We start from the raw sequence: 27,847 nt of genomic DNA, 5'->3' as shown, positions 1-27,847 counted from the left end.
TAATTTTGTCGAACAGAGTCTCTTATGCCGAACCATTTTGATTTAAGACTTTTATGCATGGACAAAAGAGAGAATTTTTATCTCACTCGCCAAAATCAATCACATCTCTGGTCAATTTACAAAAAGAAAAAAAAAAAAAGATTATGGTCAAATCCATCATTTAAGAAACAATAAAAAGGTAATTTTACAAACTCTGAAAATTGATCTCATATACAAAAAAGCAAATGATAGAATGTCTCAGCAATGTCTGCTTCCTGCTTCCAAAATAATCATCAAACAAAAGATAATCAGAAAACTCAAATCTGTAACCAATCAGGCCCATAGAGTTCAATTGTTTCCTTAACAGCAACAAACAGTAAAACAATTTTATCTGTGCACAAAAACAAAAAGAACTTTTACAGAAGCTGGTGATATTTTCATGGGCAAATCTATCGAAGCAAACATGTAGAAAGCCAACGGCCCTGCAAAAGATAAAAGATGGAAGAAAAGATTAAAATAGGACGTGCAATTCAAGATTCCACTAAATTATACATCTTAACATGCAAATTGTGGAAGGCCATATCAACAAGAATAGGTTATTGAAAAGCGAATCAAACATGTTATGAAATAGAGAATTTTTGTAGAGAATGGAGTTCAGGATTAAGCATCTTGGATTGGAGAAGTACCTTAAATTTACAGAGGCATACGTAGAATGAATCCAATCAGCATTAGTGACACCAAGACAACAGCAACCAAGATCAAGGGGCGAATGAAAAGAGTCTTAAGAAATCAGGGTTGTAATTCCAGCGGGTTCATGTAACTAGGATTTTTAGTTCCATTGGTATAGGGCCCAATTATCCTTTTCTTACCCAGATAATAGTATGAGTAGCAAATATGGAAGAGGTGGAATGAGGAAATACAATTCACCAATCTTCTCGTCTTTTCTTCTTTCCCTACTCTCATTCCTCCCTTGTCCTCCTTCAGCACAATAAAACTCAAAACATACGATTTTATCAATGGTGTAAATTTAGCATGAGGCCCTAGGATGGGCCTGGCCATGCCTAATGAACGATCCCCTATGGCTGAGTAGAGACTTGAGTTCATGGTAAACCAATGGCCATCAGTCCTAGCAATTAAAAAAATAAATAAAAAACAAAAAAAGAAGAGAAAGGAAAAAAGAATTTACTCCTCATTCCACCCTCCTACTACTACGTGGCCTATCCCTCTTACCACTTTTATCTAGTCCACTCATATTATTTTTCAAATTTCTATTTCCTCTATTTAGTAGGCATATAATCACCAGCTCTCTACTCTGCTCATGTTATACTAAATGTCTAATTCTCATAACCACTGATTAATATCTTTATATAATTTCTAGATCCTCTATTTGTTTGGTACATAATATCTAGTTCTCTATCATCACTCCTATTTCACTTAATGTCTAATTCTCTCAACTACCTAGTTTTATCAAATCAAAAGTTCCACATAATCTTGGTTTTGAGGGGCAAGTTATGCTTTAAGTATCTTGTATTGTATTTGAAAAGATTTAATTTATTTATTTATTACTTACACTAACGTTAATTTATTAATTTGGGCAAATTTCACATACCACCCTTGAGGTTTGCCTAAATTGCACCAACTACCCCTATGTTTACACCAACCTCCGTCGTCGTTAAAAGAGTACTGCAATTGACAATTTAACCCCTATATTTCCCTCTCTTTATCCTTTCCCTCTCAAAGATACTCTTTTCACTGTTGGTCACCACCATCTCTGCTTTCACTTCCTGACCTCCCTTCATCACCATTGGTTGGGTTCCGACCTCCCTTCATTGCTAGTCACCACTACATCTACCTTCTCTATCGCCAAGTGAGTTCCAATCAAAACCCAAGTTCTAGAATGGTAAGTGATAATATCAAAGAAAACAAGATATGACAAGGACAAACCATGTCATTAGTCAACGCCAGGTTATTTGGGACTTTAAATTTGACTAGAATTAGATTTCTCACCTAAAGGCAGTCAAATTAGTCTCAACAGTGAAAAATGACTCCAATCAAACTCATCATCTTAACAAAAACCAAAATAGCGAAAGACAAGGAGATCCAGTAGAAGTATACTCCAAATAAGGATAAGTATATGATCTATTCAACATCAAAATTACATTCCTAGAAGCAGACTCTAAAAACCTATTGGGGTATTGGGGTATGCCCTGATCTAAGGCAATCCTAACATCTAGGAAGACGATAGATTCACACCTAGTCAAGGACAATCAAGGGGTGTGTAATCTGGGTTCCAATAATGCAACGTGTCCTTACCTTTACAATCCAGGTCAAGATAACAATAACTAACTTAGCAATCACAATTCAACTGCATTCCGAGCTTGTGTAACAAAAAGGAATCAACCCACCCTTTACGATAAGGGTAGGGCAGGCCACGTTTATTATCATCCTCAGCCAAAGGGTATAAAAACACCTCAAGGGGAGGACAAAAGTACGACATTCATACCAACTCTCATAGCTCTCGAAATCTCAATCCAACATTTCACTAGCTTAAGCATCAAAGGAGTAATCCTGGTAAGACCCAAGCCAGTCCGCATTGTTTTTGTCTACGCAAATAATTCAAGTCTAGCTCATCATAGTTCATGATCCAAGTCTCATACAAGTCATATATTGGTGACCAAATCTTAGTGTCATCAATGAGTTTCTCCCCCCCCCCCCCCCCCCCCCCTCCTTTCTGTGTTCAATGAACCTAGATGAATCTGGCTGTTAAACCCTTCATCTAGTCATCTCGAGATTCATCTGTGCCCGACAAACCCAAATTCATTTGCTTGAACCCCATACAAGTTTGGGTTCAAATGAACCTAGATTCGCTAATGATGGTGATGGATTCCAATGATGTCATCATCAATGATACCATCTCCAACCACCTGTTTTTTATTTTTTGTTTTCTTTATTTTTTATAATAATAGTGGGCGATGGGCATTTGGAAATTTAGAAATACCAGGTGTTTTGTTAATGGTAGAGGGTAAATGATTCACGTTTATAAAACTCAAGGAAGGTATTATGTTATTTTAAAAAACATAGGGGTGGTCTATGCAATTTAGGCAAACCTTAGGGATGGTCTGTGAAATTTACCCTATTGTTTTGTGTTAATTGTGTAATTACTTCTTTCTAGTGATTTGCACTAGAAAATAATGTAAAATCAATGTCAAGGAAAACATTGTCAATATTGAAAACTAGTCATTATCTAGATTTAGTGTCAGATCAACATATAAAAGGAGAATTATTCATCAAAATGAAATGCTAAAGACAATTCTCCAAGTCATCACAATGATGTTTTATCTTTCTATCAAGTAAAATTGAAATCAAGAACACAGATGGTGTGAAAAAGTGTGACTGGCTAAGCCAAAAGGAAATTATCTAGTATTTTAAGAGATTCAAGAATGCACCCATATGCAGTATATCACCTAGTTTTCTAGCGCTTCCCCTCACTGCCACATTCTATTAATGAGAAAAATTTAATTGCAAGTGGTAAAGCATGAGAAGCATGGAGTAGGTATTCATTACCAATGTTAAGAAGTAATATACCTCATCATTACTATAGCATGTTGATAGTAAGATACCCCTAATTTTGGCATCATATAACCCCCTTCACTCTCCCAAACCATCAAAAAAAGAAAGAAAATAAATAAAAAACCACCACAATCAACTGGGAAAACAAGGTTCCAACTCATTCTTAGATGGTGCTTATGACACCACATTTCGCATACACTTAGCTTAATACTCCATTTGTTCATTCAACCAAAAATATTAGAACTTAACTTCTTAATATATGAAATTGAACTACCCTTTTACCTAGTCTTGGATAATAAAAACCCCAGATATATATTAGTGTCATAGGCAACTAAAATAAAATCTGAAGTGGTATTGTTGTTCCATTCCACGCGCATTAAGCTATCCATGTATCTATGCTTGCTAATTGTGCGTAAATCATTTTATTTCATATTACAAAAACATTGGATAGATTTATTATTTTTACAACTAATAGAGGCAATGGTATGGAACAAGTATATAAGAACAGAGGTAGAGGATGATAAAGAAAAACTTGGTGGGAGATTCTTAGATAAGATATGAGCAACAACAGTGTTTTAAAAAGTGCACTTAACTCCCTCTTTAAGCACAAAGTGCAAAGGCCAACTCCTTTAGAGCTTTTTGTGGATGAAGCACAGTGACTTTCTTTTAACATAGTCAAACAACACTGAGTTGTGCTTTTATCTATGCTGTGAAGCACTCTAAAGTGAGCTTTTAATATGGATTGTTGGATTTGTTTAAATTTGTGTTTGGTGTGATTAATGTTATGGAATCCTTACCCAGAAACATCTGTCATCAGATCTTGAAAAGATCCGAACAAAGTGAAATAACAAAGTGAAATATGTATTTATTAAAAAATAAGACTTCAGATTCCTATAAATGCCAGACTTCTAATGGAAGATGAAGAGTTCAGCATTTCAATGAAGAGTTTAGACCTTTCATCTTTTCTTTTTAATGATTGCTTTAATAGTGTATACTTTTTATGCTTAAAACGTTTATACCCTTTATTTCATTTGTGTGTTCCATTTGGCTTAAGCATGCACTTGGGTTTTGTGCTTTGCACTGAAGCTCCGTAGGCCTCCACAATTATGTATGCTTAGCACTTTTGAAAACACCTAGTGGCAAGGGACTTATAGAAGAAGGTAAGAACATAGATAAACACAATTGGCAGGATAGAATTCACCTGGTTAACACAGTGAAATTAAGGCTTCATATGTTGTTTCTATTGATTATTCAATAACTAAAACTTGCCAAAGCTAATGATGGTATCAAAATCCCAAGGATGCCAAAACATGCATGTCTAGTCTTAACCCAAGGCCACAAATTGATGATAAGACAACTTCTCAATGTCTTCTGTGACAAAAAAATTTGGCCTGCCAGGCACATTTTATGAGGACATTGTTTATTTCAACACCTAGGTCCCACAAGGATCTTCTTTAAATGATAAATTATACAGTTGTGTCATTCAGAGGTCCAATGTCTTCTTCTTGGAAAAGACAGTACCTGGCTAAAGGAGGGAGGCTTAAGCTTATTAAGAGTCTCTTTACTTGTGTCCCTATTAATATATGTCCTTAATAAACAACAACAACAACATATCCAGCCTTTATCCCACTATGTGAGGTCGGCTACATGAATTCTAGACTTCCATGTATTTCTGTCTTTTGTCATATCCTCATTTAGATCCATATATTTCATATCAAATTTTAATGTCTCTCCCAAAGTCTTATTGGGTCTACCTCTACCTCTTTTTGTGACTAATTGTTCCATTTCATCAACTCTCCTCACAGGAGCGTCTCTTAGTCTCATTCTCACATGACCAAACCATCTTAGTCTAGTCTCTCTCATCTTCTCCTCGATTGGCACTACTCCTACCTTATTACGAATAACTTCATTTCTAATTTTATCCTTTCTTGTATGTCCGCACATCCATCTTAACATCCTCATCTCCGCTAAGAGATGCTCCTGTGAGGAGAGTTGATGAAAGAGGTGCTTATGGAGGAATTTACAGAGATACTTCTGTTGGAAGAGGTGCTTATGGAGGAATTTAAGCACCAGTTGTCTCCCTGGGATAAGGTTTCTTTCCCTGGGTGTAAGAGAGGTTTAGGTATTAGCAAAGTAATTTCTCAAAAATGCTCTCCTAAGAAGTGGAAATAGAGGTTCATCACTAATAGAGACTTTTTTGAGACATATGATAGTAAGTTTGGCTCTCTTTGGGGACATTGGCAAATAGGACCACCCACTTGCTCTTATTGAAATGAATCTTGAAGGGAATTAATGAAGAATCAAGTTGAATTCTTCACATTTGTCTCTCCTTTAAGATTCAAAGTGGGAGAAGAGTTCGATTCTGGATTAACAGGGTCCTTTGATTGTGTTATTCTTAAGAACAATTTTTCACAACTGATTCTAGCTTTACTTGACTTTCTTCACATTCATTACTTCCACAAGCCTCTTAGTGACAAAGGCAGATTGTATTTTCTCTGAGATTGTAAGGAAATAGAGTGTGTTTACCACGATTTTCTTTGTTGTCTGGATGGCCACACATGGAGCCATTTTGACAGCTAATGACCTGATGAAAATTGTAATTAGCTGGTCCCGTTTATGTAAGCTAGGATGCTGGGACCAAAGGAAGGTGGAGAGATAAAACAAGAACTGAAGTGGAGGAGATACAGAAACTGAGAAGAGTTTCAAAGAGCAGAGAAGCAGAATTTGAGGAGGAGAAACAGCGATGAAATGGGAACGAGAATACCAAGGAAAAAACCAAATTTTCTATTCAATTATCAGTAATCAAAATGTGAATGTTGGAAGAATCCGACGCGTGAAACGTGGCATACATGGCACCGATTAAACTCCTAGATTAAGAAGGAGTTCTGGAAGATAATGCTAACTAAAATCTAGGAATGTTTTTAGATATTTCTCATGTACATTTGTAATTTAAATGTATATTATCTATTGCTGTAAAGTATAGATTTTAGAAGATATCTTAGGAGAGATTGTAGGAGATTTTTTAGGACTTTTGCTTTATAAATTTCTCCCTAAAGCTGATGTATCATTCACGGGTGAAAGATTGATTTTACCCTAGCTATTTCTTCATGGTATCAGAGCCATCTCCTATGGCGCTTGATTTTTTTCCATTAATCCATCTCAAGAAGTCGGGTTAATACTCCAAGATGACAAACGACTCCAACAGTGAGGTGACCACCTCTAATCCTCCACCGGTGAGGACTTTTACTTTGGTTCCACCTCTCTCAACAGCCTTACACAGTCCTCTCCAAATTACACAACACAAATTGAATGGAACTAATTTCCGATAATGGTTCCAATCAATCTTGTTGGTTGTTAGAGGCAAAGGCAAGGAAGGCTACCTAACTGGAGATACAGCAAGGCCAAGTTTAGAATCTGCTGCTTCAAGTGTATGGGAGGCCGAGAATGCCATTGTTATGGCTTGGTTAGTTAATTCAATGGAACCTAAAATCGGTAAGACATATCTCTTCTACAAAACGGCTTGTGAGATTGGCAGGCTGCCCAAGAAATATACTTTGACTTAGAAAACAATACTCAATGTTTTCAAGTTCGATCTCTCATTCGAAACACAAAACAAGGTACAAACTCGGTCACTGAATATTTTAATATTCTAACAGCTTTGCGGCAAGAGATGGATCTCTTCTATGAGATTAAATGGAAGTGCACAGCAGGTGGTAAAAAATATGGTAAGATGATGGAGAATACGAAAGTGTTTGATTTCCTTCATGGATTAAACTCTGAGTTAGATGAAGTTAGGGGTCGACTACTAGGGATGAAACTTTTTCCAACCATCAAGGAAGTATTTGCTGAAGTTAGGAGGGAAGAAAGTAGGAAGGAAGTCATGTTCTTGGAGTCGAGACACTCTTCTAATGAAGTCTATTCCCCTACGTCAGCCTTAAATACTTTTAAGGGAAAGACTCCTCTATCTTCTAGAGGGGAGACTGCAAAAGAAAAACAATGGTGTGACCATTGTAACCGACCCTCACACACACGAGAGACATGCTAGAAAATCCATGAAAAACTAACAAACTAAAGCCTAAGAATCAAAGAAGAGGACAAGCTGGAGGCCAATCAGCCTATATGGTGGAAGCCGAGAAAGGGAATCCAACACCTCTTACCATCATAGCAACTCAATTGGAAGTATTACAACAACTTCTCAACCAAACAAAGGTGACTAAATCAGAGAATACAGAAAATCCTACTCCTACAATTTCTTTGGCCACAAAAGATAATATTGCCTATTCTCTTATATCTTAAAGAATACCTACCAACAGTTGGATCATAGACATTGGTGCCTCATATCACATGACAGGTTCTTTAAATTTATTATCCAATTTTGAATCATGTGATAAACCTATAAGTGTCTCTATGGCTGATTGTACAGTATCCTTTGCAAATGGAAAAGGAACAGCTATGGTAGGAGGATTAATATTTAAATCAGTCATTTATGTCCCGAACTTGCACTGTAATTTAATATCAGTAAGCAGATTTACAACTGACAGGGACTACAGTGTGATATTCTCCACAAATTTTTGTGCTTTTCAAAATCTATCCTTGGGGAAGATGATTGGCAGTGCTGAGATGAAAGGAGGGCCCTATCAAATACCAAGCCATGATCATTCTACTGATTCTAGGACTCGGTTTTTAAATTCTTTAGCTCTTGTTTCAAATTCAGACATTATGTTATGGCATAAGCGGTTAGGACACCTAAGTTTTGAGTATCTTAAACTCTTGTATCCTTCTTTATCGAGCAATAAAATTCACAATCATTCTTGTGAACAGTGAATCCTTGCAAAACAGACCAGGTTACCTCATCCTAATCACATTTATACTTCCTTCACACCTTTTCACTTAGTTCATAGTGATATTTGGGGGCCTTCTCGAACCACAACCCTCACCAATACATGATGGTTTATCACCTTTATTGATGACCATACAAGGGTGTGCTGGGTTTTTTTTATGAAAGAAAAATCTGAAGCCTTTTCTATATTTAAAAGGTTTCATCATATAGTGCAAAATATGTTTCAATCCTCAATTCATGTTTTGAAAACTGATAATGACAGGGAATATTTTTCTAATGAATTCAACACATACTTAATTGAGCATGGTATCATTCACCAAAGCTCATATCCTTATAACCCTCAACAAAATGGAATTGCCAAAAGGAAGAATCGTCATCTGCTTGAAATAGCTAGAGCAATGATGTTTACTACTTCTGTTCCAAATTCATATTGGGGGAAGCCGTTTTGACCTCTGCCTATCTTATCAATCGCCTACCTTCCAAAATCCTAAAGTTTAGGACCCCTTTGGCTGTCCTCCTTGATGTTTTTCCTCATCATGCTAGAGTTCTAAACTCTCTCACTCCTAGTGTGTTTGGATGTACTGTTTTTGTACACCAAAATCCATTCACTCCATCCAAACTCGATCCTAAGGCCATCAAATGCATTTTTGTGGGCTACTCTCCAACACAACAAGGATACAAATGCTACAATCCTAGTACCCAAAATTTGTTGTTTCCTATGATGTTTCTTTTCTTGAAAACTAGCCTTTCTTTCAGCCTCACTCTCAACCAGCCCATGTTCCAGAAACAGCCACCAGTTGGAATTCTCTATTTTTTGATATAGCTCCCTCTCTTTCTCTTCCTACTGTTAATCCTAATCATGTGCCTAAATTTGATCAAGAGGGAGAACATAAGAGAGACCAAGCCCAGAAGAGTGATCAAATTCAAGCTGAACCACCCTTATTGGTGTATTCAAGAAGGCCTTGTGACCCTCAGCATCAGCAGCAGCCCATGTCATCTGAACCGAAATTAAGTCTAGAAAAGGCAAAGGAAAAAGAGGTTGATATTACTAACAAGGAGAATAGAGATGAAGTACAGCAGGAGCATGAGTTGGAATATGATCTAGAAAATGCCTTCTTGAATGGTGAGTTGGAAGAAGAAATCTACATGAGAATTCCCCCTAGTTTTGAAGAAAAGATACAAGAGGAAAGGTATGTAGATTGAAAAAATCCTTATATGGCCTAAAGCAATCTCCTAGGGCATGGTTCAAGAGGTTTAGTGACACACTAAACCACTTAGGATACAAACAAGAGCAAGCGGATCACACTCTCTTCACAAAAGTTGATAGCAAGGGTAAGAGAACAATCCTAATAGTCTATGTAGATGATATAATCATCACCAAAGACAATGATCAAGAGATAGAAAGATTAAAGCAACAACTGAAAGTAGCATTTGAGGTAAAAGACTTGGGAGAAATGAGATATTTCTTGGGAATTGAAGTAGCAAGAAGTAAAGAGGGTATTTTCATATCTCAAAGAAAATACACTCTTGATCTGCTAAAAGAGACAGGAAAGCTTGGGTGTAAGCCTGCAAGCACTCCATTAGAACCCAACTAGAAAAACAGAAAAGAGGACAACGAGGAACAACCAGTGGAGATTGGAAGGTATCAACGTTTGGTGGGGAAATTGATTTATCTTTCACTTATGCATCCAGATATTGCATATGCAGTGAGTATAATTAGCCAATTCATGCATTCCCCAATCGAAAGACACCTAGAAACTGCCTACCATATCCTGAGGTATTTAAAGGGGACTCCCGAGAAGGGAATGCTATTCGAGAAAAGCAAGGATAGAGGAATAAGAAGCTTTGCAAATGCAGATTGGGCTGGATCCATTGAGGATAGCAGGTCTATATCAGGGTGTTGCACTAAGATTTAGGGGAATTTGGTCGCATGGAGAAGCAAGAAACAACAAGCTGTCTCTTGTAGCAGTGTTGAGGCAGAGTATAGAGCCATTGCACAATGCATTTGTGAGGTAATTTGGGTGGAAAGGTTCATGGAAGACTTGTCTATTCCTATAACTGAACCTAAAGTATTTTATAGCGATAGTAAAACAGCTATAAGTATAGTAAATAATCCAGTCTAGCATGACCGAATGAAACATGTTCGAATTAACAGGCATTTTGTCAAGGGGGAGCTGAAAAATGGAGACATAAACTTGACTTATGTTCCCACCAAAGATCAAAAGGCAGACATCTTAACCAAAGCAATACAAAAGCAGGGTTTTGAAGGTGATTAGAAGCAAGTTGGGAATGATTGACATCTATTCACCAACTTGAGGGGGAGTGTTGGAAGAATCCGAGGCATGAAACGTGGCATACATGGCACAAATTAAACTCCTAGATTAAGAAAGAGTTTTGGAAGATAATGCTAGCTAAAATCTAGGAATGTTTTAAGATATTTCTCATGTATATTTGTAGTTTAAATGTATATTATCTACTGTTGTAAAATATGAGAGATTTTAGGAGATATCTTAGGAGAGATTGTAGGAGATTTTTTAGGACTTTTGTTGTATAAGTTTCTCACTAAAGCTGATGTATCATTCACGGATGAAAGATTGATTTTACCCTAGCTATTTCTTCAGTGAACAATCCGTACATTTTTGAGGTATTTATATAGTCACAAACCCTGGAGAACTGGAATCCAATCTAAGCCAGGAAACAAATAGATACATTGAAAGAACTCATCTCTATGATTCTCCATGATTGAGTAGAAATCTCATCCAAAAATATATATATATATATATATAGTGCTACTAAGAATTATTTGAGATAAAAATAATGGATCTACGCTTAAAAAATTGGCATGGTATCAATTTTGATATGATTAGATAACTCCATTAGTCATCTTGGAAAGGAACATCATCTCCAACTGGCCTTTCTCTGACATTCATGCTGCTGGAATTCCTCTGTTTTTCCCCCTTTAACAATTGGACAATTGGATCTTTAATTACCCCACCTATGGGATTAAGGCTTCATGTGTTGTTGTGGATTGCTCAGATAAGTTGCAGGCAAAATATCACAGGTCATGCGGATTAAAAAACCAAGTTGGATCAAGAGTAATTGGTACAACTTTAAGGGGTTAACAAAACACCTTTTCTTCAGCATCTTTCTCCTCACAATCACAAGAAAAGGAGCCCTGCGTGTATGTGTCCTCTGCATCAACATCATCTGGTGAATAAGAGGACTGGAAAACATTTGGTCAAAGCAAGAAAACACCAGTGAAACCTAGTTATAACTGTTTTGCTGACCCTGTACTTCTTGTGAAGCTGTGATTAAGAGAATGGATGATGAACCTGAACAAGGAGACGGTTGCTGGTGCTGCACCTCTGCTGTAGGTACCTATTTTCTCTACGTTGATACATTTGATAAAGTAGTCAGCTGATGGCGAAGGGAGATTGTTTGTGTATTCAGTAGTTGTTGACTATTGATTCTGTAGTTTCTGTAGTTGTCAGCTATTGATATCTGAGATGCTGGGATACTGTAACAGCAGCAACTTTATGCCCTCAGCAAATGATGACTACAGCAGATGGTAACAATAGATCAAAACTGAGCTCTGATACAAATTAGTGTGGGACCAAAAGAAAATGAAGAAGAGAGAGAAAAGTAAGAAAAGAATGAGGGAAGGATTTATGCCAGAAGCAGAAGAAACTGAGAAGAGTTGCAGAGGAGAGACAGGCAGCAGTTGAGAGGAAGAAGAAAAAGAAAAAGGGAAAAATCAAAGAGGGGGAATACCAATAAAAAAGAATCCATATTTGGTATTCAATAATCAAAATCTGAATAACCACCACACTTGGGAGGTATTTATATACATAGATAATCCCTACCAAATTAAACTAAGAAACTAAAGCACAACATTCACAATATTCTAAAGTTCCAAAATAAATAAAATTTGAAAATAATTAGAACTTGTCTTCTATGTTAGATGTGGAGTTGATGGATCATTTACACCTTGTATTATTCTAGCAATGTTCATATTTGAAGCTTGTTCTTTTTCTCTTTTACTATTCAGTGGGAGCTGACTATAGGCATGAATACCATACCATGCCACCAGTACCAGCATGCACCGTAGTGGAGCTAATCCAGTACATCAAAACACATTTTTGTCCAGGCTGGAATACCAGTTAGTACGGGCCAGTATCAGCTGCCACTGGTCAGTACTCCGTGAATACTGGTATACCAGCTGGTGCCAATGTGTAAACATTCCTGGACTGTTTTAATCTGCAGCTCTTATGTACTTTTATTCACCACTCAAAGAGAAAGAAAAACAGAGATTGAGAGAGAGCCCGAGTTTTTTTCTTTTAATTTTTCTTTTAAACAGATATATACAGAAGGCTGTATATATTCTCTGAATGCAAAAAGAAATTCTGTCTCCCTAAGCAGTAACCAAGATCTTGTGTATGTATATTATATAAGTGCTGTTAATTTCTACAAGGTCTCTTCATTTGGTATTTCAATAATCTTTGTTTTTGATTTTTAATTAAATTGATCTCTGCAGGTTGAGAAGCCCAACCAAAAGGTTGAAGACAATAGATTGGTCTCACCAGTCAAAATGAGCTTATGAGGTTTTGTTGGTCATGTTGCCATGCTCGGCTTTGCTGTGAGTAGTGAGTGTCTCTCTGCCAGAGAGAAAACATTACGGGCTTTACAACAACGAAATAAGGGAAAGCAAAGAGAAAAAGTGCAGAACGCCCCCAACAGCCAAGGAAAAGAGAGCGGAAGGCAACCAAACTATAACTTTAACAGGCTTTCCACAATGGGGTGCAGCATCACTGGCAATTTGCATCCTGGACATATCATATGTGTATATATATTATAATATATAAAAAACATATCAAGCCTTAACCTATATATATTAAAAATCAAAATTTATATACCGTGCGAATTTTAATTTGGATTATGTTATTTTGTTGTATTTTTTTAATATTAAGGTAAAGAACGATAAATTATTTTATTAAGTATTATTTCTTTTATATAACTTTATATTCTTAAATTGCTTAGTTTATAAACTTATTCGTTATAGATATTTTTTAGTAGAGATTTTTCATTTTGTGACTTCTATTTATTTATCTTTTATTCCCTTAATCAACATATCATATCATATCAATAACAAATTCAGTATTATTCGATAAATATACACAACTATAATATATATTTAAGTTATTCATGTAGTATATCAATATATCCAAAATGGTACCCTAGTACTATCTGGTATCCGTACCATACCAATGACAAGTCAGAAATCTTGTCTAGTATAGCATTGCTCACAGCTTTTGGTATGGACTTTTTTTTTTCTTTTTTTGGGTTTAGTAATACTCATGGAGACAGAGTTCCCCACCTAATGGGATAAGGTTTGATGTGTTTATTACTCATGGGGATGGTCTTGTCTGAGTAGGAGACAAGACTTTTGGAATGTGAGTCCTTTTTGAGTTTGGTGGCATCAGTGTTTTTAAAGGCTATAAGCATACTTAAGTGCAAACGCCTTCTAGAGCTTGCACAAAGCATGAAGCGCAAAGCACAAGCATGTGGTTAATTGAAGCAAAGCACAAATGTTAGAAAGAGAGATAGAGAGAGACAGAGAATATATAACAACTGCAACTAAATTACTAGATAATATTGCCAAGACAAAAAATTCATGCTAAAAGAGAACAAAATAGAGTTTTCTAATTAATTTTCAACCATTTAGTCGATAGTGAGAAAGTCATATTCATCATTAGACTTGTAGTCCTCATTATCTTCCTTATCAGTGCCATTTAGCTGACTTCTTCAACCAAAAATGGTCTTGAACGAGAAGTTGAAACGGGTGTGCAGTTGTTTCATTGCCTCCTTAAGTTGCTTCTAATATTAAATCTAGACTCTCCAACTCTAGCTATATTAGGAACAACACCCCATGTCACAAGATCATGACCACATATTGAATCATTCTCTTCTACAAGACTCCAAGACATTTATATAATGGTTGTGTTTGATGTATTAGGGTACACAATAACAACTCTTTTTTTTTTTCTAACAGTAAAACAAGACAAAATTAAAAATAAATAAATAAGCATGCACGTGTTTTGCACTTAACAAAAAGGCATGCAGTTAAGTGATAGGATTCCAATAGAATTCCAATACAATCTAATATCAATATATTCTAATCCCTTTCAACAGAAAAACAAGAATGAAACAGAGCATTCGAGAGGCCCTAACTCTCCCAATTCTCTACCAAAAGCTCGCTGTCCAATTCTCCATCTCCTATCCTACTTATACCCCCTTCCCACGCTTTCCTAACAGAATTCCCCATTCACACTGTTGATTATTCCTTCAGCAGTGTGGATTACAACTTTACCCCTCCTTCCCCATGCGCACATGCTGGTTGTTACACCTGCATGTGCGGTCCCCTTAATTCCAGCGTCAAGCCTTCAATTGCTTGTTACGCCTATGATAGGTTTGTTGCACCGGCGGCCTATCATTAAGCTGCGATTTATGATTTGCACTTCACTTTGACAAGAAAAAACACTAGAACTGTGCTTTGTGCTTAAGCTCACTTTTACCAACACTGGCAGGTTTGGTTGAGAGAACTGGGAGAGCTATATACAAGTATTGAGAATAATTTTCTTTTTTTTATTTGTTTAAGGAAACCATTTTTTTTTTCAGGCTCTTGCTTAGATTCTTGACGATCACCAAAGTTGCTTATTGGGCTTCCTTTTTTTTTTTTTTTGGCTAGTTTTTTTTTTTTTTTTTTTTTTGTGCGGGGGCAGGAGTTGCGGAATCAACTCAACGGTACAAAACCACTTCCATGGCAGCATATTTGCAACAGCTACAGAGAGATAAAGCCAGCACCTGATGCATTCAGCACAAAGGTTCCAGGTAATCTCACTTGGTTTAAAGAATGGATATTGATTTTATTCAAGTTTCTAAAAGATGATCATCCACCCCCAACGGAATATAGAGGAGACTATTACTAAAAAAGAAACTGAAACTTATAATCATTCTTAGCTACTTCTCTTGCATAGTTATTTATCTTCCGGAGACATGAAATTACCAAGAACCGATATATGAAATTCATGACAAAGACTTCCTTTCTCTTGTGCTTTCACAATAAAAAACCCCTAAAACTCTCAAGGAGTAATAACAACAGAAAAGAAGTCTTCTTTCACAACAATGTCCAAGTTACACAACAGAAAAGTAAACACAAATTATCTGCACACAAATATATGACACATAAACCATCATATATTCTTTACCATAAGAAGAAATCTGACAGGAAATAAAAGTAATACTCTGTAAACAACAAAACATCAAAAACAACATATCAAGTCTTTACCCACTATGCAGCATCAAAAAACAAAAAAGGCGGGAGAATTAAGCAGAGAGCCACCAAAAGAACATAAAAGCAGTGGAATGAGAAGATTTTTTGGAGGAAAAAAAGGAAAAGAGTGTTGGAGAATTCACGCACTTTCAAATGCACTGGTTGGAAACGCCAAGCTGGTCTAGTCAGGAGTTGCCATTTAGCTCATCTGAATCAGAATCACTTGCATTGTAACCTACAAAGGCCGAAAGAATCAACAAAAGAAGAACAATGAATAGCAACATTCCAGCTAAATTTGCATGTGTAGGGGCCACAAGCATTTGCACGCATCCCCACACACACACAGACCATTGGTGTCTGTTGCAAATTGCCAAACAATCAATAACTACTCCCTTCACCACCAGCCCCGCCCCCCTCCCGCCCCAAAAATAATAATAATAATAATAAATAAAAATAAAATGCATGCATGAGTTAGGAAACACAAGCAGCATATGCAGACAAGGATAGAGCAAATAGACTACCTGGGCGTTTATTGCTCACTTTCCAAACTGAAGATCGGACTCTCGAAGCTCTCGTCATCCAAATCCTTCCCTGAAATCAGAACATAGGAACTTGTGGAAAAATATGGCAATAATTTTCACTGAACTGTTAGACACATATACATACGATGCTTACCTGACTATGGAAACAAATTTCTTAATTGAATAATCTTCTATTTACAATAACTACATATAATCATATCCTAATTACAGCTTTTAAATCTATAGAATATTGACCAATCACACATATAATCAAAGTCTTGATTCACGACACTCCCTCTCAAACTGATGAATAGACATTAATCATTCCCAGCTTGGCTGTAAGCTTGTGAAAGACCTAACTATTGAGTTCTTTGGTTAGAACATCAACTAGTTGTGATTTACTTGGTATATAAGGTGTGCAGATAAGACCACTGTCCAATTTCTCTTTAATAAAATGTCGATCCACCTCGGTGTATTTTGTTCGGTCATGCTACATAGAATTGTGTGCAATACTAATAGCGGACTTATTGTCACAATAGAGTTTCATAGGGCCATCCCACTTGAGTCTTAGATCTTCCGGAATAATCTTTAACCAAAATAGTTCACATATCCCTTGTGCCATTGCCTGGAATTCTAATTCTGCACTTGATCTTGCCATGACAAGTTGTTTCTTGCTCCTCCAAGTAACCAAGTTTCCACCCAAGAAAGTACAATATTCCATGGTAGACCTTCTATCAACCATCAAACTTACATAATCTGCATTAGTGTAAGCCTCTAAGATAAGTCTACCCCCCTTTTTGAATAAAATTCCCTTTCCTAAAATAACCTTGAGGTAATGCAAAATTCCATAGACTACTTGCAGGTGAAGTTCCTTGGGTTTGTGCATGAATTGACTTACTATACTAATATCATAGGCTATATCTGACCGTGTGTGAGATAGGTAAATTAGCTTGCCGACCAACCTCTGATATGCCTATTTGTCTATCTCTATCTCCTTTCGCTTCACCAAGTTTGTGATTAGGGTCAATTGGAATGCTAGATGGTTTGCAAGCCATTTTGCCTATGTCTCGCAAAAGATCAAGGACATACTTGTGTTGGGATATAAATATCCCATGTCTAGACCATGCCACTTCAATACCTAGGAAATATTTCAAATTCCCTAATTCCTTGATCTCAAACTCCTCAGCCAAACATTTGTCCAAGTTCTACCTCTCCTTTTCGTCATTTCCTATCACTATAATGTCATCAACAAAAACAATAAGAGTTGTGACAGAACCTAAACCTGAGTGTTTTATGAATAAAGTGTAGTCCCTTTGGCTCGATTTGTAACACATGACCTGCATTACTTTGGAAAATCTCTCGAACCAAGCTCTAGGTGATTGTTTCAGGCCATATAATGCCTTCTTGAGTCTACAAACCTTAGTCTCAAGTCTGTTTCTATTGAACCTAAGGGAATGTCCATGTAAATTTTCTCAAGGTCTCTGTGCAAGAAAGCATTCTTCACATCAAACTGTAATAAAGTCTAGTCAAAGTTAGTTACAAGGGATAAGAGAATTCTCACCGTATTCATCTTGGCTACCGAAGCAAAGGTTTCTTCCGTCTATTCCATATGTTTGGGTGTAATCTTTAGCTACCAACCTACCTTTGTATCTTTCAAGCATCTCATCTGCTTTATACTTGATTGTGAAGACCCATTTGCACCCAAAAAGGTTTCTTCCCTTTTGGTAAATCCACAATCTCCCATGTATTATTCTTCTCCAAAACCAGCATTTCAACATTCACGCCATTCCTCCAATTTTCACAGTTTCAAGCCTCTGATAATGTGGTAGAAATGAATGTTGTATGAATGTTGGTAAGAAAGCTTCTATGAGATGGAGAGCATTTTTTAAAGAATACAGAGTGGGAGAGTGGATATAAGGGATATTTCATGCACTCTTAACTCCTTTCCTTAGTGCTATAGGTAGGTCAATATCAGTCATAGAATCAACATTAGAAGGTGAGCCAAGAGATGTTATCTCGTTTCCAGACATTGGACTTGATGATAGGTACAGCCTTGGTTCAGGTTCTAGATTAGTCCTTGAGTAAATCTAGAAAAATCATTTGTCAATGGTGGCCTCTCTGCTTGTAATTTGGAAACCAAGTTGTAGGGAGGATTCAAGTTCATGAGTTTGTGGAGTAAATCAAGTGCAGGTTCCGACAATAGGTCAAGAGGAGGTTCAAATGCAAGTTTGGTGGATTTAGATGCAGGTTTGAGCAAAGGTTTAGGAGCTAGCAGAGGTTTAGGAGCTAATGATAAGTTAGGAAGGAACAACTCATCCTCATCTTCCATACTTTAGGTCTCCCTCTAAAAAAAATGGTGAGTAAAATAGAGTTCAGTCTCAACAAAGGTAACATCCGCAGAAACCAAAAAATTTTTAGTTGGAGTATGATAGCATTTGTACCCCTTTTTGTGTAGAAGAATAGCTCACAAGGACGCACTTAAGAGCTCTACGATACAACTTCCCCCGATTAAGGCTGTGAACATGAACAAATGAAACACACCCGAATACCTTAGGGCTAAGTTGATTAGTGGTAGGAAGAGAAGAATACAAGTGGGATAAAATTGCCATTGGAGTCAAAAAATGTAACACTCTAGAGGGTAACTGGTTGATGACATGAGTAGCTGTGAGGACGACTTCCCCCCAAAATTGTTTAGCACATTTTTTTTGAAACAACAATGCCCTAGTAGTATCCCGAAGATGGTTGTTCTTTTGTTCTATAATCCCATTCTGTTGAGGGGTAGAAACACACGAGAACTCATGAATAACTCCTCGTTGAAGTTGAAGGAAATAAGTGGAAAGGGTTTGGTTGAAATAATCCCTTGCATTGTCTAACCTAAACCGTTTGATTTGTCCACCAAATTGATTGTGGATCATAGAAAAGAAATTGGGAAAAATATCACTCACATCATATTTCGATTTAAGAAGAAAGACCCATGTAACCCTTGTGCAATCATCAGTAAATGAAACAAAACCAATGTGCCCTAGAAACATCTGGAATGGTTAATGGACCCCAGATATTACTATGAATTAATTCAAAAAGAAAAAGAAAACCTACAACACAAAGGACAAAATTTACGTGATTCTACAAAGAATCCCTATATCCACGACCGCACAAGGTGTTTTTCACTATTAGAGAAGGTTGCAATTGCAAGAATTACGCCCACATATTTATAAACGAAAACTAGGGCAAATAGAACTCCAAATTCGATCAAAATTTCTAATCTATTTAGGATTCTTCTGATTCTAGTTGGTCTTGGACATAACTTCCCATGTAGAGGTCACATTATTTCTTGTTTAGGTTTTGAGGGCTTCACCCTCAAGTCCCCTCAAGGTGCACTACCCCCTTAACCCCCTCCTACTGACCGAGCAATGGGACTCCCATGTCAACTCTACATAGGTGTCAAATCGAATCAGTCTCCACATCTCCAACAATCTTCTACTTAGAGACTAATCTTTAAACAAATCTTTAAACAGTGGCAAACTCTTGTAACTTTGCTTCTTCCTTGTAGCCCAAATGCTCCTAGTGAGAAGAAACAAATAATGAACCTTTCGACATGTCAGAACCCTAGGATGTATAAGAGCTTACAGTAGGTTGAGTATAGCAAATTATTCCTCAAGAGGAGTAGTTAATTCTGTTGAGTTGTTACAGTTAACTACTAGTATTTTCTATTAAGCTATTGTAGCAACTATAACAGGCTGTTGTAATGGGGATTATCTAGAATAGCAATTGAACTTCTGATTTTTCTCTCCAAACTCTCTCCCTCTCGGACCTGTCTTTTCTCCTCCTCAGCTTCTCTTTCTCCCTTCCAATTCCTTTTGATTCTCCCTCTATTCTCTCTCTCAATCTCCCTGTTTCTTCCGCCTCTTTCTATTTTCCCCTTTCTTTCTCACATTCTACCCTAATTTTTCCTAAAATTGGTCATAATTCTCTATTGAAACCCTAGGAACATGATAATTTCGTATCTGAGCAATTAATCCTTAACTATGATTTTGATTCGATCTGAAGGTGAATAGAGCCAATCGTTCCTTAGTTGTGAATTATGGTAGTTCGTGTTCAAATTTTGCAGGTGAAATCAGTTTTAAAGATCCCGACGGTGGAATTCTCAACTGAGAATCTAGAATTTTTAGCAACTGGTTCACGATCACTACAAGTGACAACGGCAAATTAGTGGAGCTGATACAAAGGTGACTTTCCTGTGGCTGTAATAGAGCAGTTGATCAGAAATTCCTATTCAGCTTTTTAAGGCGTCTTGGCCAGGCGGTTCCGACAGTGTTTCCAATGATTGCTATAGTAGTTCAAGTTATCAAAAATTGTAGGCAAGCAAACGAGGCAACTCCGATTGGAAGTCCGACAACTCATAGAAGCAGAATAGCAAGTTGATTCGCAACTGTTTTTTAAGGTCGTTGTAGTGTGCATTAGTAAGGCAAACTCGACAACAAGCAGAGTCAACGAATTCAAGCATTCCAACGAGATTGATTGGTCTTGACTGTTGAAATCAAAGACTGAACATAACCAAAAGGAAGACGCAACTCTCAACTCAAAAATTGCAGTTGGTTTTGACTAAGATTCCAAACAATTTTAAAGTCGATCTAGGAAGGCGAAGTAGATTCAAGAGATTTTGTAACCCTAGGTGATAGTAGTAGGCCGTAAGAAGGCGAAATCAACGGTGGAATTTTGGTGACCACAATCATTTGCGATTGAGATTGAATTGTCAAAGCAATGGTGTTTAATTGCTGCCCGAACCTTGCAAATTCCTCCCAAATTCCTCTTGAAGGTGGGAGAAATCTCCTTGCAAGTTCCTCTCTACTACCATCGTCTCTACGCATCCTCAACTAACCTCTTCTTGAGTTTGTTGGAGGCCATGTTCCATCGTCTCTAGCCTTTCCTCAATTTGCTCTCGGTTCTGACGGATAGCCACCTCCATTGCATCTAACCGCGATTCCAATTGCTTCCCTCAGCCATCATCGTTTCTTCTGCTAACAACCCACAAAAACAATTGATTGATGAGAACCTATTGTTTTCACCTGGGTCGCCGATTATAGGGCTAGGGATCGCCTAGCTCTGATACCAATTGTTAGATTGTTGAATCTAAAAAAGGGTATTTGAGGAGCAACCAAAGGGAATTAAGAGAAGAGAGGGGGGAGGGATAGAGAGAACGAGAGAGAGATAGAGAAGAAGATATGAGGGAACTAGAGAATATTTAGTCAATTTTCCATTCATAAAATCCAACCTCCAACTGTGGCTCAATATATAGGCTCACAGTTGTAACCGCTTAGCTACAAGATAAAGGCATGGTTACCGCCTTAGCTACAGGACAAAAGAAATAAAGACAAAAGAGAAAATATCCTAACAGAATGTAGGGACACAATTACATAGCTACCCTTGGGCATGTAACACTCAGTTGACATGTTAACTACAACTTAGTTGCCAAGTTCACGGATTGGTTGGACTTGATTGGTGTTTCCAATGTTTGAGCTAGCCCTAACGGACTTTCTTGGAGAAAGTAGAGATATCTACTAGTTGTTTGAGGTACTAGGTGTGAGATTTAAGAGATGTCTAATCTTCCATGTCTAGAATGTGTATATAATCAGCTGATGATTAGATGATAATTAGGATAATTAGCTATCCTCCCATGATTAGCTCCATCATTGATTGTAATTAGCCTATAAATAATAGAATTGAGAGGCTAATCTCTCAAGTTTTCTCTCCCAATCACTCTCACATGGTATCAGAGCCTGTGTTGAGAAAACCCTAAAAAATTTCCCGTTGTGTCTCCATTTCCAGCAAAACTCAAACCCTAGCTTTTCTTCTACCCGCAATTTGTCGAATCTATTAGCACATTGTCCAGTGGTAATTTCGAAAAACCACCCATACCATCATCCTCGAAATCTCTAGATCGACCGACCCCCGGTGCCATGTAGCCATCGAAAAAGCCACGTACCCCCACATGTCGATTGCTTCCGCCTCCACGCGTCGGCGCGTGTAGGCACGTCCATTGTTGTTTCACCTCCATCCGCTCCGGATCGAACCTCCGGCATCCTCCAAGCCCATCTCCATTGTTAAAATTGTCACCATGTCAAACTTCAATGACACCATCTCTGCCTTTGGTGCTTCTGTTTCAGCATCTGATGCCTCTGAAGTCTCTCAAACCTTTGTTGTCTCCAATCTCAGTACACCCAACATCACCACTATCAAGTTGATATGGTCTGCCAACTATCTCTCATGGGCAATCTCTATCAAAATGTGGTTTAAAGGACAAGGTCAAGTTGATCATCTTACCGCAAAGGCTGAAAGTGTGCCGGCAGCCAACCGAGCTAGATGGGAACAAGTTGATGCCTAGTTGTGCAGCATCCTATGGCAATCCATTGACCCATCAATCTTGCAGCTCTTTCGCCCCTTTGAAACTTGTGTTGATGTATGGAAGGAAGCTGAAGAGTGCTATACGAATGATATCCAACGTTTGTACACTGTGATCTCCAATATCAAGAATCTCAAGCAAGAAACATCCATGGAATCTTATCTAGGACAGGTTCACGCATTCATGCAAGAATTTGATGCTATTCTTCCTCTTACTACGACCCACACCGAACAGATTACCCAAATAGAGAAGTTTTTCATGGTTATTGCTCTCTCTAGACTGAAACCAGAATTTGACACCATCAGGCATCAAATCCTGACCAGCTCCACTAATCCTACCATGAATGACTCTTTCTAAAGGTTGTTGAACATGACAGGTGAACATGGTGTGTCCTCTTCCTCTACTATTGTTCCTCCAACCAAATATTTGGCTCTTGTATCTCAAGCCTCCAACTTAGGAAAAAATAGAGGACGTAATAATAGTTGCCCACGTCCACAATGTACCTTTTGCAAGAAAATGGGTCATCTTGAGGAAAAATGCTAGAAGAAACATGGTCGGCCAGCTGCTCCGCCTGCATCATCTACTAGTGCAGCTCATGCGTTTCAGAGTGATCCTAGTCCTACCCTATCTCCACTGGGTTCACAGTTGATACCTATATCTGCAGCTGAGTACGATGCTTTCCTAAAGTTCCAAGCCACACAGTAGTCCCACCCTAGCAATCTCGTTGCTTGCGTTGCTACAAGCCCATCTCTTGGTCCTTGGATTATAGATTCTGGCGCCACTGACCATATGTGTGGTAATGAACTTCTTTTCTCCTCACTTACCTATTCTGATACCTGGCCCAATGTTACCCTGGCTGATGGCACCAAAACTGCAATTAAGGAGTTAGGCCAAACCACACTCACCTTGTCTTTATCTTTAAATTTTGTTTTATATGTCCTTGATAGTCCTTTTAATTTGATCTCAGTTAGCCAACTCACTAAAACCCTTAACTGCTCAGTCACCTTAACTCCTAACTCTGTTTGTGTACAGGACCAGGGTACGAGACGGACAATTGGCGTCAGGCATGAGTTGCAAGGTCACTACCATCTAGCTACGCCTAGTCCACCAGTAGCTTCCACCGGTATCACCTCTCCTGAGCTCTTCCATCATCGTCTTGGTCACCCAAGACTCTCTAAATTCAAGAAATTGGTTCAAGTTTATCTTCTTTATCTGTTTTCAATTGTGAGTCTTGTCAATGTGGAAATTACACTCGTAGTCATTTTCCACATCACATCTCCAATAGAGCTAAGTCCCCTTTCTCTCTTATTCACACGGATGTATGGGGTGCTAGTCATGTTCAATCTACTTTGGGTTTTTCTTACTTTGTTATCTTCATTGATGACTATTCTCGTTGTACTTGACTCTTCTTATTGAAAAGTCATTCAGAATTATTTTTCATGTTTCAAACATTTTGTGCTAAAATAAAGACTTAGTTTGGTAAAACCATTTGTACCTTGCGTAGTGATAATGCTCTAGAATATTTTTCCTCTCAATTTACAACATTTATGGCTACTTAGGGTATTTTACATTAATCTTCTTGTCCATATACTCCACAACATAATGGCGTCGCTGAAAGGAAAAATCGTCATTTGATTGAGACTGCCCGAACTCTATTATTGCATGCTAATCTTCCCTCTCAATTATGGGGTGATGCAATTCTTATTGCCTGTTATCTTATTAATTGCATGCCCTATTCTATTCTGCAGGACCAAATCCCTCATCGTGTTTTATTTCCTACACAGCCGCTTTCCTTCCTTCCCTTTCATGCCTTTGGTTGTGTTTGTTTTGTGCATCATCTTTCTTCCAAGGAAGATAAGCTTGCTACTAAGGTTCTTAAATGCATTTTCTTAGGCTATTCTTGGTTAAAGAAGGGCTACAAATGTTATTCTCTTGAGTTATGCAGATACATCATGTCTGCTGATGTTACTTTCTTTGAACAGCAATCCTTCTTTCTAGTTGCTCAACCCGACCTGCAACGCATTGTCAGGTTTTACCCATTCCCTTTTATTCTCCTTCCTTGTCTTTAAGGGATTTGCATGTTTCTTCTTCCATCGATCCTCCTCTTCTCACTTACCATCGTCATCCTCGTCCTACTACTGATGCTAGCCCACCAACTGCACCGACCCGTGTGGACTCACTCTCTCTGCCAAATGTCCCTCCTCCCATGGATCTGGACACATATAGTCTCCCTATTACCCAACGCAAAGGTAAACGGTCTACTCTCAATCCTTACCCTATTTATCATTTTTTAAAGTATGATCGCCTACCACCTACCTATTGTGCCTTTGTTTCAAGTCTTTCTTCAGTCCCTATTCCTAAAGATACAGGTGAAGCTTGATCATATCTTGGTTAGCGTCAGGATATGCTTTGATGAGATGAAAGCCTCGCACCCTAATGCAACATGGGACCTGGTTCCTTTCCCGTCAAGAAAGAATACTGTTGCGCGTCGATGGATTTTTACTCCCAAGATTGGCCCTGATGGAACCATTGATTGCCTCAAAGCACGTTTGGTCGATAAAGGGTATAGTCAAATCTTCAAGCTGGATTACAGTGATACCTTCTCTTCGGTGGTGAATATAATATGGCCTTTGTTCATCTATTCCTTTCTCTAGCTACTATGTATCATTGGTCAATCCACCATCTTGATATTAAAAATGCATTTCTTCATGGTGACTTGCAGGAAGAAGTATACATGGAGCAACCATCTGGGTCAGTTGCTCAGGGGGGGTCTAAATTAGTTTGCAAACTTCGTAAGTCACTCTATGGATTAAAATAATCTCCGCGAGCATGGTTTGACCAGTTTAGTATTGTGGTTCAGGCCTTTGGAATAACCTAGAGTGAAGCCGATCATTTTATTTTTTATCGACACTCACCATCGCAACAATGCATCTACCTCGTGGCTTATGTAGATGACATTGTCATCACTGGGAGTAATCGAGTAGGCATACAATAGCTAAAGGAACATCTGTTCAGACATTTTTAGACAAAAGATATGAGGCAACTTAGATACTTCTTGGGTATTGAGGTGGCTCAGTCAAGAGATGGTATTTCTATATCATAGAGAAAGTACGCATTGGATATCCTAGAAGAAACTAGCCTATTAGATTCCAAACTAGTCAACACTCCAATGGATCCTAACATCAAACTTCTACCAGGTTAGGGGAGCCATTGTTAGACCCTAGAAGATGTCGAAGACTAGTGGCAAAGTTGAATTATCTCACAGTAACAAGACCAAACATCTCTTTCGTTGTGAGTGTAGTCAGTCAGTTTCTCAACTCTCCATGCAACTTTCACTGGGATGTTGTTCTCCGTATTTTGAAGTATATCAAGAGTGCACCAGGGAAAGGATTGCTCTATGAGGATAGGGGACATTCAGAGATTTGGTGCTATTCAAATGCTGACTGGGCAGGATCTCCCTCTGATAGGAGATTGACTTCAGGGTATTGTGCTCTGATTGGAGGTAATTTGGTTTCTTGAAAAAGTAAAAAGCAAAATATGGTAGCAAGGTCAAGTGTCGAAGTAGAGTACCGAGCTATGGCTAATGCAACATGTGAGCTTATATAACTCAGACAACTTCTTCAAGAACTAAAGTTGTGTAGAATGTCTCCTATGAAACTTGTGTGTGACAATCAGGCCGCACTCCATATCGCCTCAAATCCAATATTTTATGAAGGACCAAGTATATTAAGATTAACTGTCACTTTATCAAAGAAAAACTAACTGAAAGTATTATTGTCATTGAGTTTGTCAATGCCAATAATCAACTAGCAGGTGCCTTCACAAAGTCACTCAGGGGTTATCGGATAAACTACATTTGTAACAAGGTTGGCACATATCATATATGTGCTCCAACTTATGGGAGAGTGAGATTTATGAGATGTCTAATCTTCCATGTATAGAATGTGTATATAATCAACTCATGATTAGATATTATCAGGGTAATTAGCTAGGTTGTAATTATCCCAATCACTCTCAAAGTGGGATTCAACCAATGGAATGGGGAGATTTCTTATGTCTTGAATTCTAATCATGGGCTTGACCGCACAATAGCTGTGTTTACACAAGTAGTTACTTCCTTATGAGCAGGTATAGCTATAGTTTATTTTTGAGTGAAGTGAAAAAAAGCCAGTGAAAAGTGGGTGTGAGAGAATTGATTTTCTGATTTTGATGAGATTTTTGGTATTCCCAGAGAATTCTCATCTTCGTACCTGATTACTTTTAATTAGTGGATTTCTCTCCCTTTGGCCCTTGGATGTAGGACAAAGGCTGGACCGCATCACATCATTTTCTGTTGATTCTCTTCTATTTATATTTTCTTTGTTTTCTCCTACGTTCTCTATCAAAATTTTGGGATATTCTGCAACAAATTTTATTTTTGTTTCAATATTCTTCATCTTGACAAACGCTAGTTCCTAGACGGCCAAGAAACACCTCGAATGAAAGATATAATTCTTTCTTTTTTGCTCAGTTATGCATACAAGTGTTCAAATGTTCCTTAGGGTAAAACAAAAACAAAAAACCCGTTGTGTTGGTAGGAAAAAATAGACTCACCAAACCTCGGAAACTCAGAAAGCCGAATCAAGACATCCAAGTCACATAATCGGCAGATGATGGTAAAAATGGAAGCATGAATCCAGTTCGGCGTGAAGAAATAAAGGGGGGGGGGGGGGGGGGGGGGGGCGAGAGAGAGAGGAGACCTTCTGGGCATCCTTGGCGACGCCGTAGCCGTTGTAATACATCTGGCCGACCAAGACCTGCATCGAGACGTCTCCGGCTTTAGCCTCCTTGAGCGTGTCCTGGAACCACCGCTTCACGCAATCCGACACTACCCCTGACAGCGGCGTCCGCCCTAACTGGTTGCTGCTGTTGCTGCTGCTTCCGCTTCCGCCGCCGCCGCCGCAGTTGTTCTCCATCTTCCTCTTCTTCAAATTCCGCCGCTCCACTTGGCCGCAGCCGGTCCTGGCAGTATCCGCCGGCGATATGGGTTTAGTAGGACTACTGATAAGCTGCGCTGTTATGCCACCGAGCTGTCGTAGCGTAGCTGTCGCTGCGGCTTTGGTCAGAGGTTTTCCCATAAACTAAACCGCCTTTGGCTTTCGCCTTTGGAAAAAGACGCACATACAGAGAGACAGAGAGAGAGTTGAATTTTTGGCGACTCGGGGTCG

The 27,847-nt window shown here is 38.2% G+C and overlaps 1 protein-coding gene across 7 annotated transcripts; it reads right to left on the bottom strand.

Moving 5' to 3' along the window:
* Positions 1-159: 159 nt before the first annotated feature.
* LOC127788533 (uncharacterized) lies at positions 160-27,847 on the bottom strand. 7 transcript variants are annotated; one of them, XR_008020418.1, is made up of 6 exons: positions 27,380-27,847; positions 16,241-16,310; positions 15,867-15,954; positions 11,722-11,945; positions 11,520-11,612; positions 160-461 (listed from the first exon to the last, which is right to left on the bottom strand). XR_008020418.1 is itself a non-coding variant. In XM_052316941.1 (4 exons), the coding sequence occupies exons 1-3, from the start codon at positions 27,755-27,757 to the stop codon at positions 15,905-15,907; spliced, it is 498 nt and encodes a 165-aa protein (XP_052172901.1). In that variant the 5' UTR covers positions 27,758-27,845; the 3' UTR covers positions 160-461; positions 15,867-15,904. The 7 variants fall into 7 exon arrangements, 3 of the variants coding, with proteins under 3 accessions (XP_052172901.1, XP_052172902.1, XP_052172904.1); XR_008020417.1 differs by having other exon boundaries at positions 11,520-11,596; XR_008020416.1 differs by having other exon boundaries at positions 11,520-11,581.

The sequence above is a fragment of the Diospyros lotus genome, chromosome 13 (assembly GCF_014633365.1).
Source record: "Diospyros lotus cultivar Yz01 chromosome 13, ASM1463336v1, whole genome shotgun sequence".
In the NCBI taxonomy this organism is placed as follows: domain Eukaryota; kingdom Viridiplantae; phylum Streptophyta; class Magnoliopsida; order Ericales; family Ebenaceae; genus Diospyros; species Diospyros lotus.
This window is presented reverse-complemented; position numbering and strand designations above follow the sequence as displayed.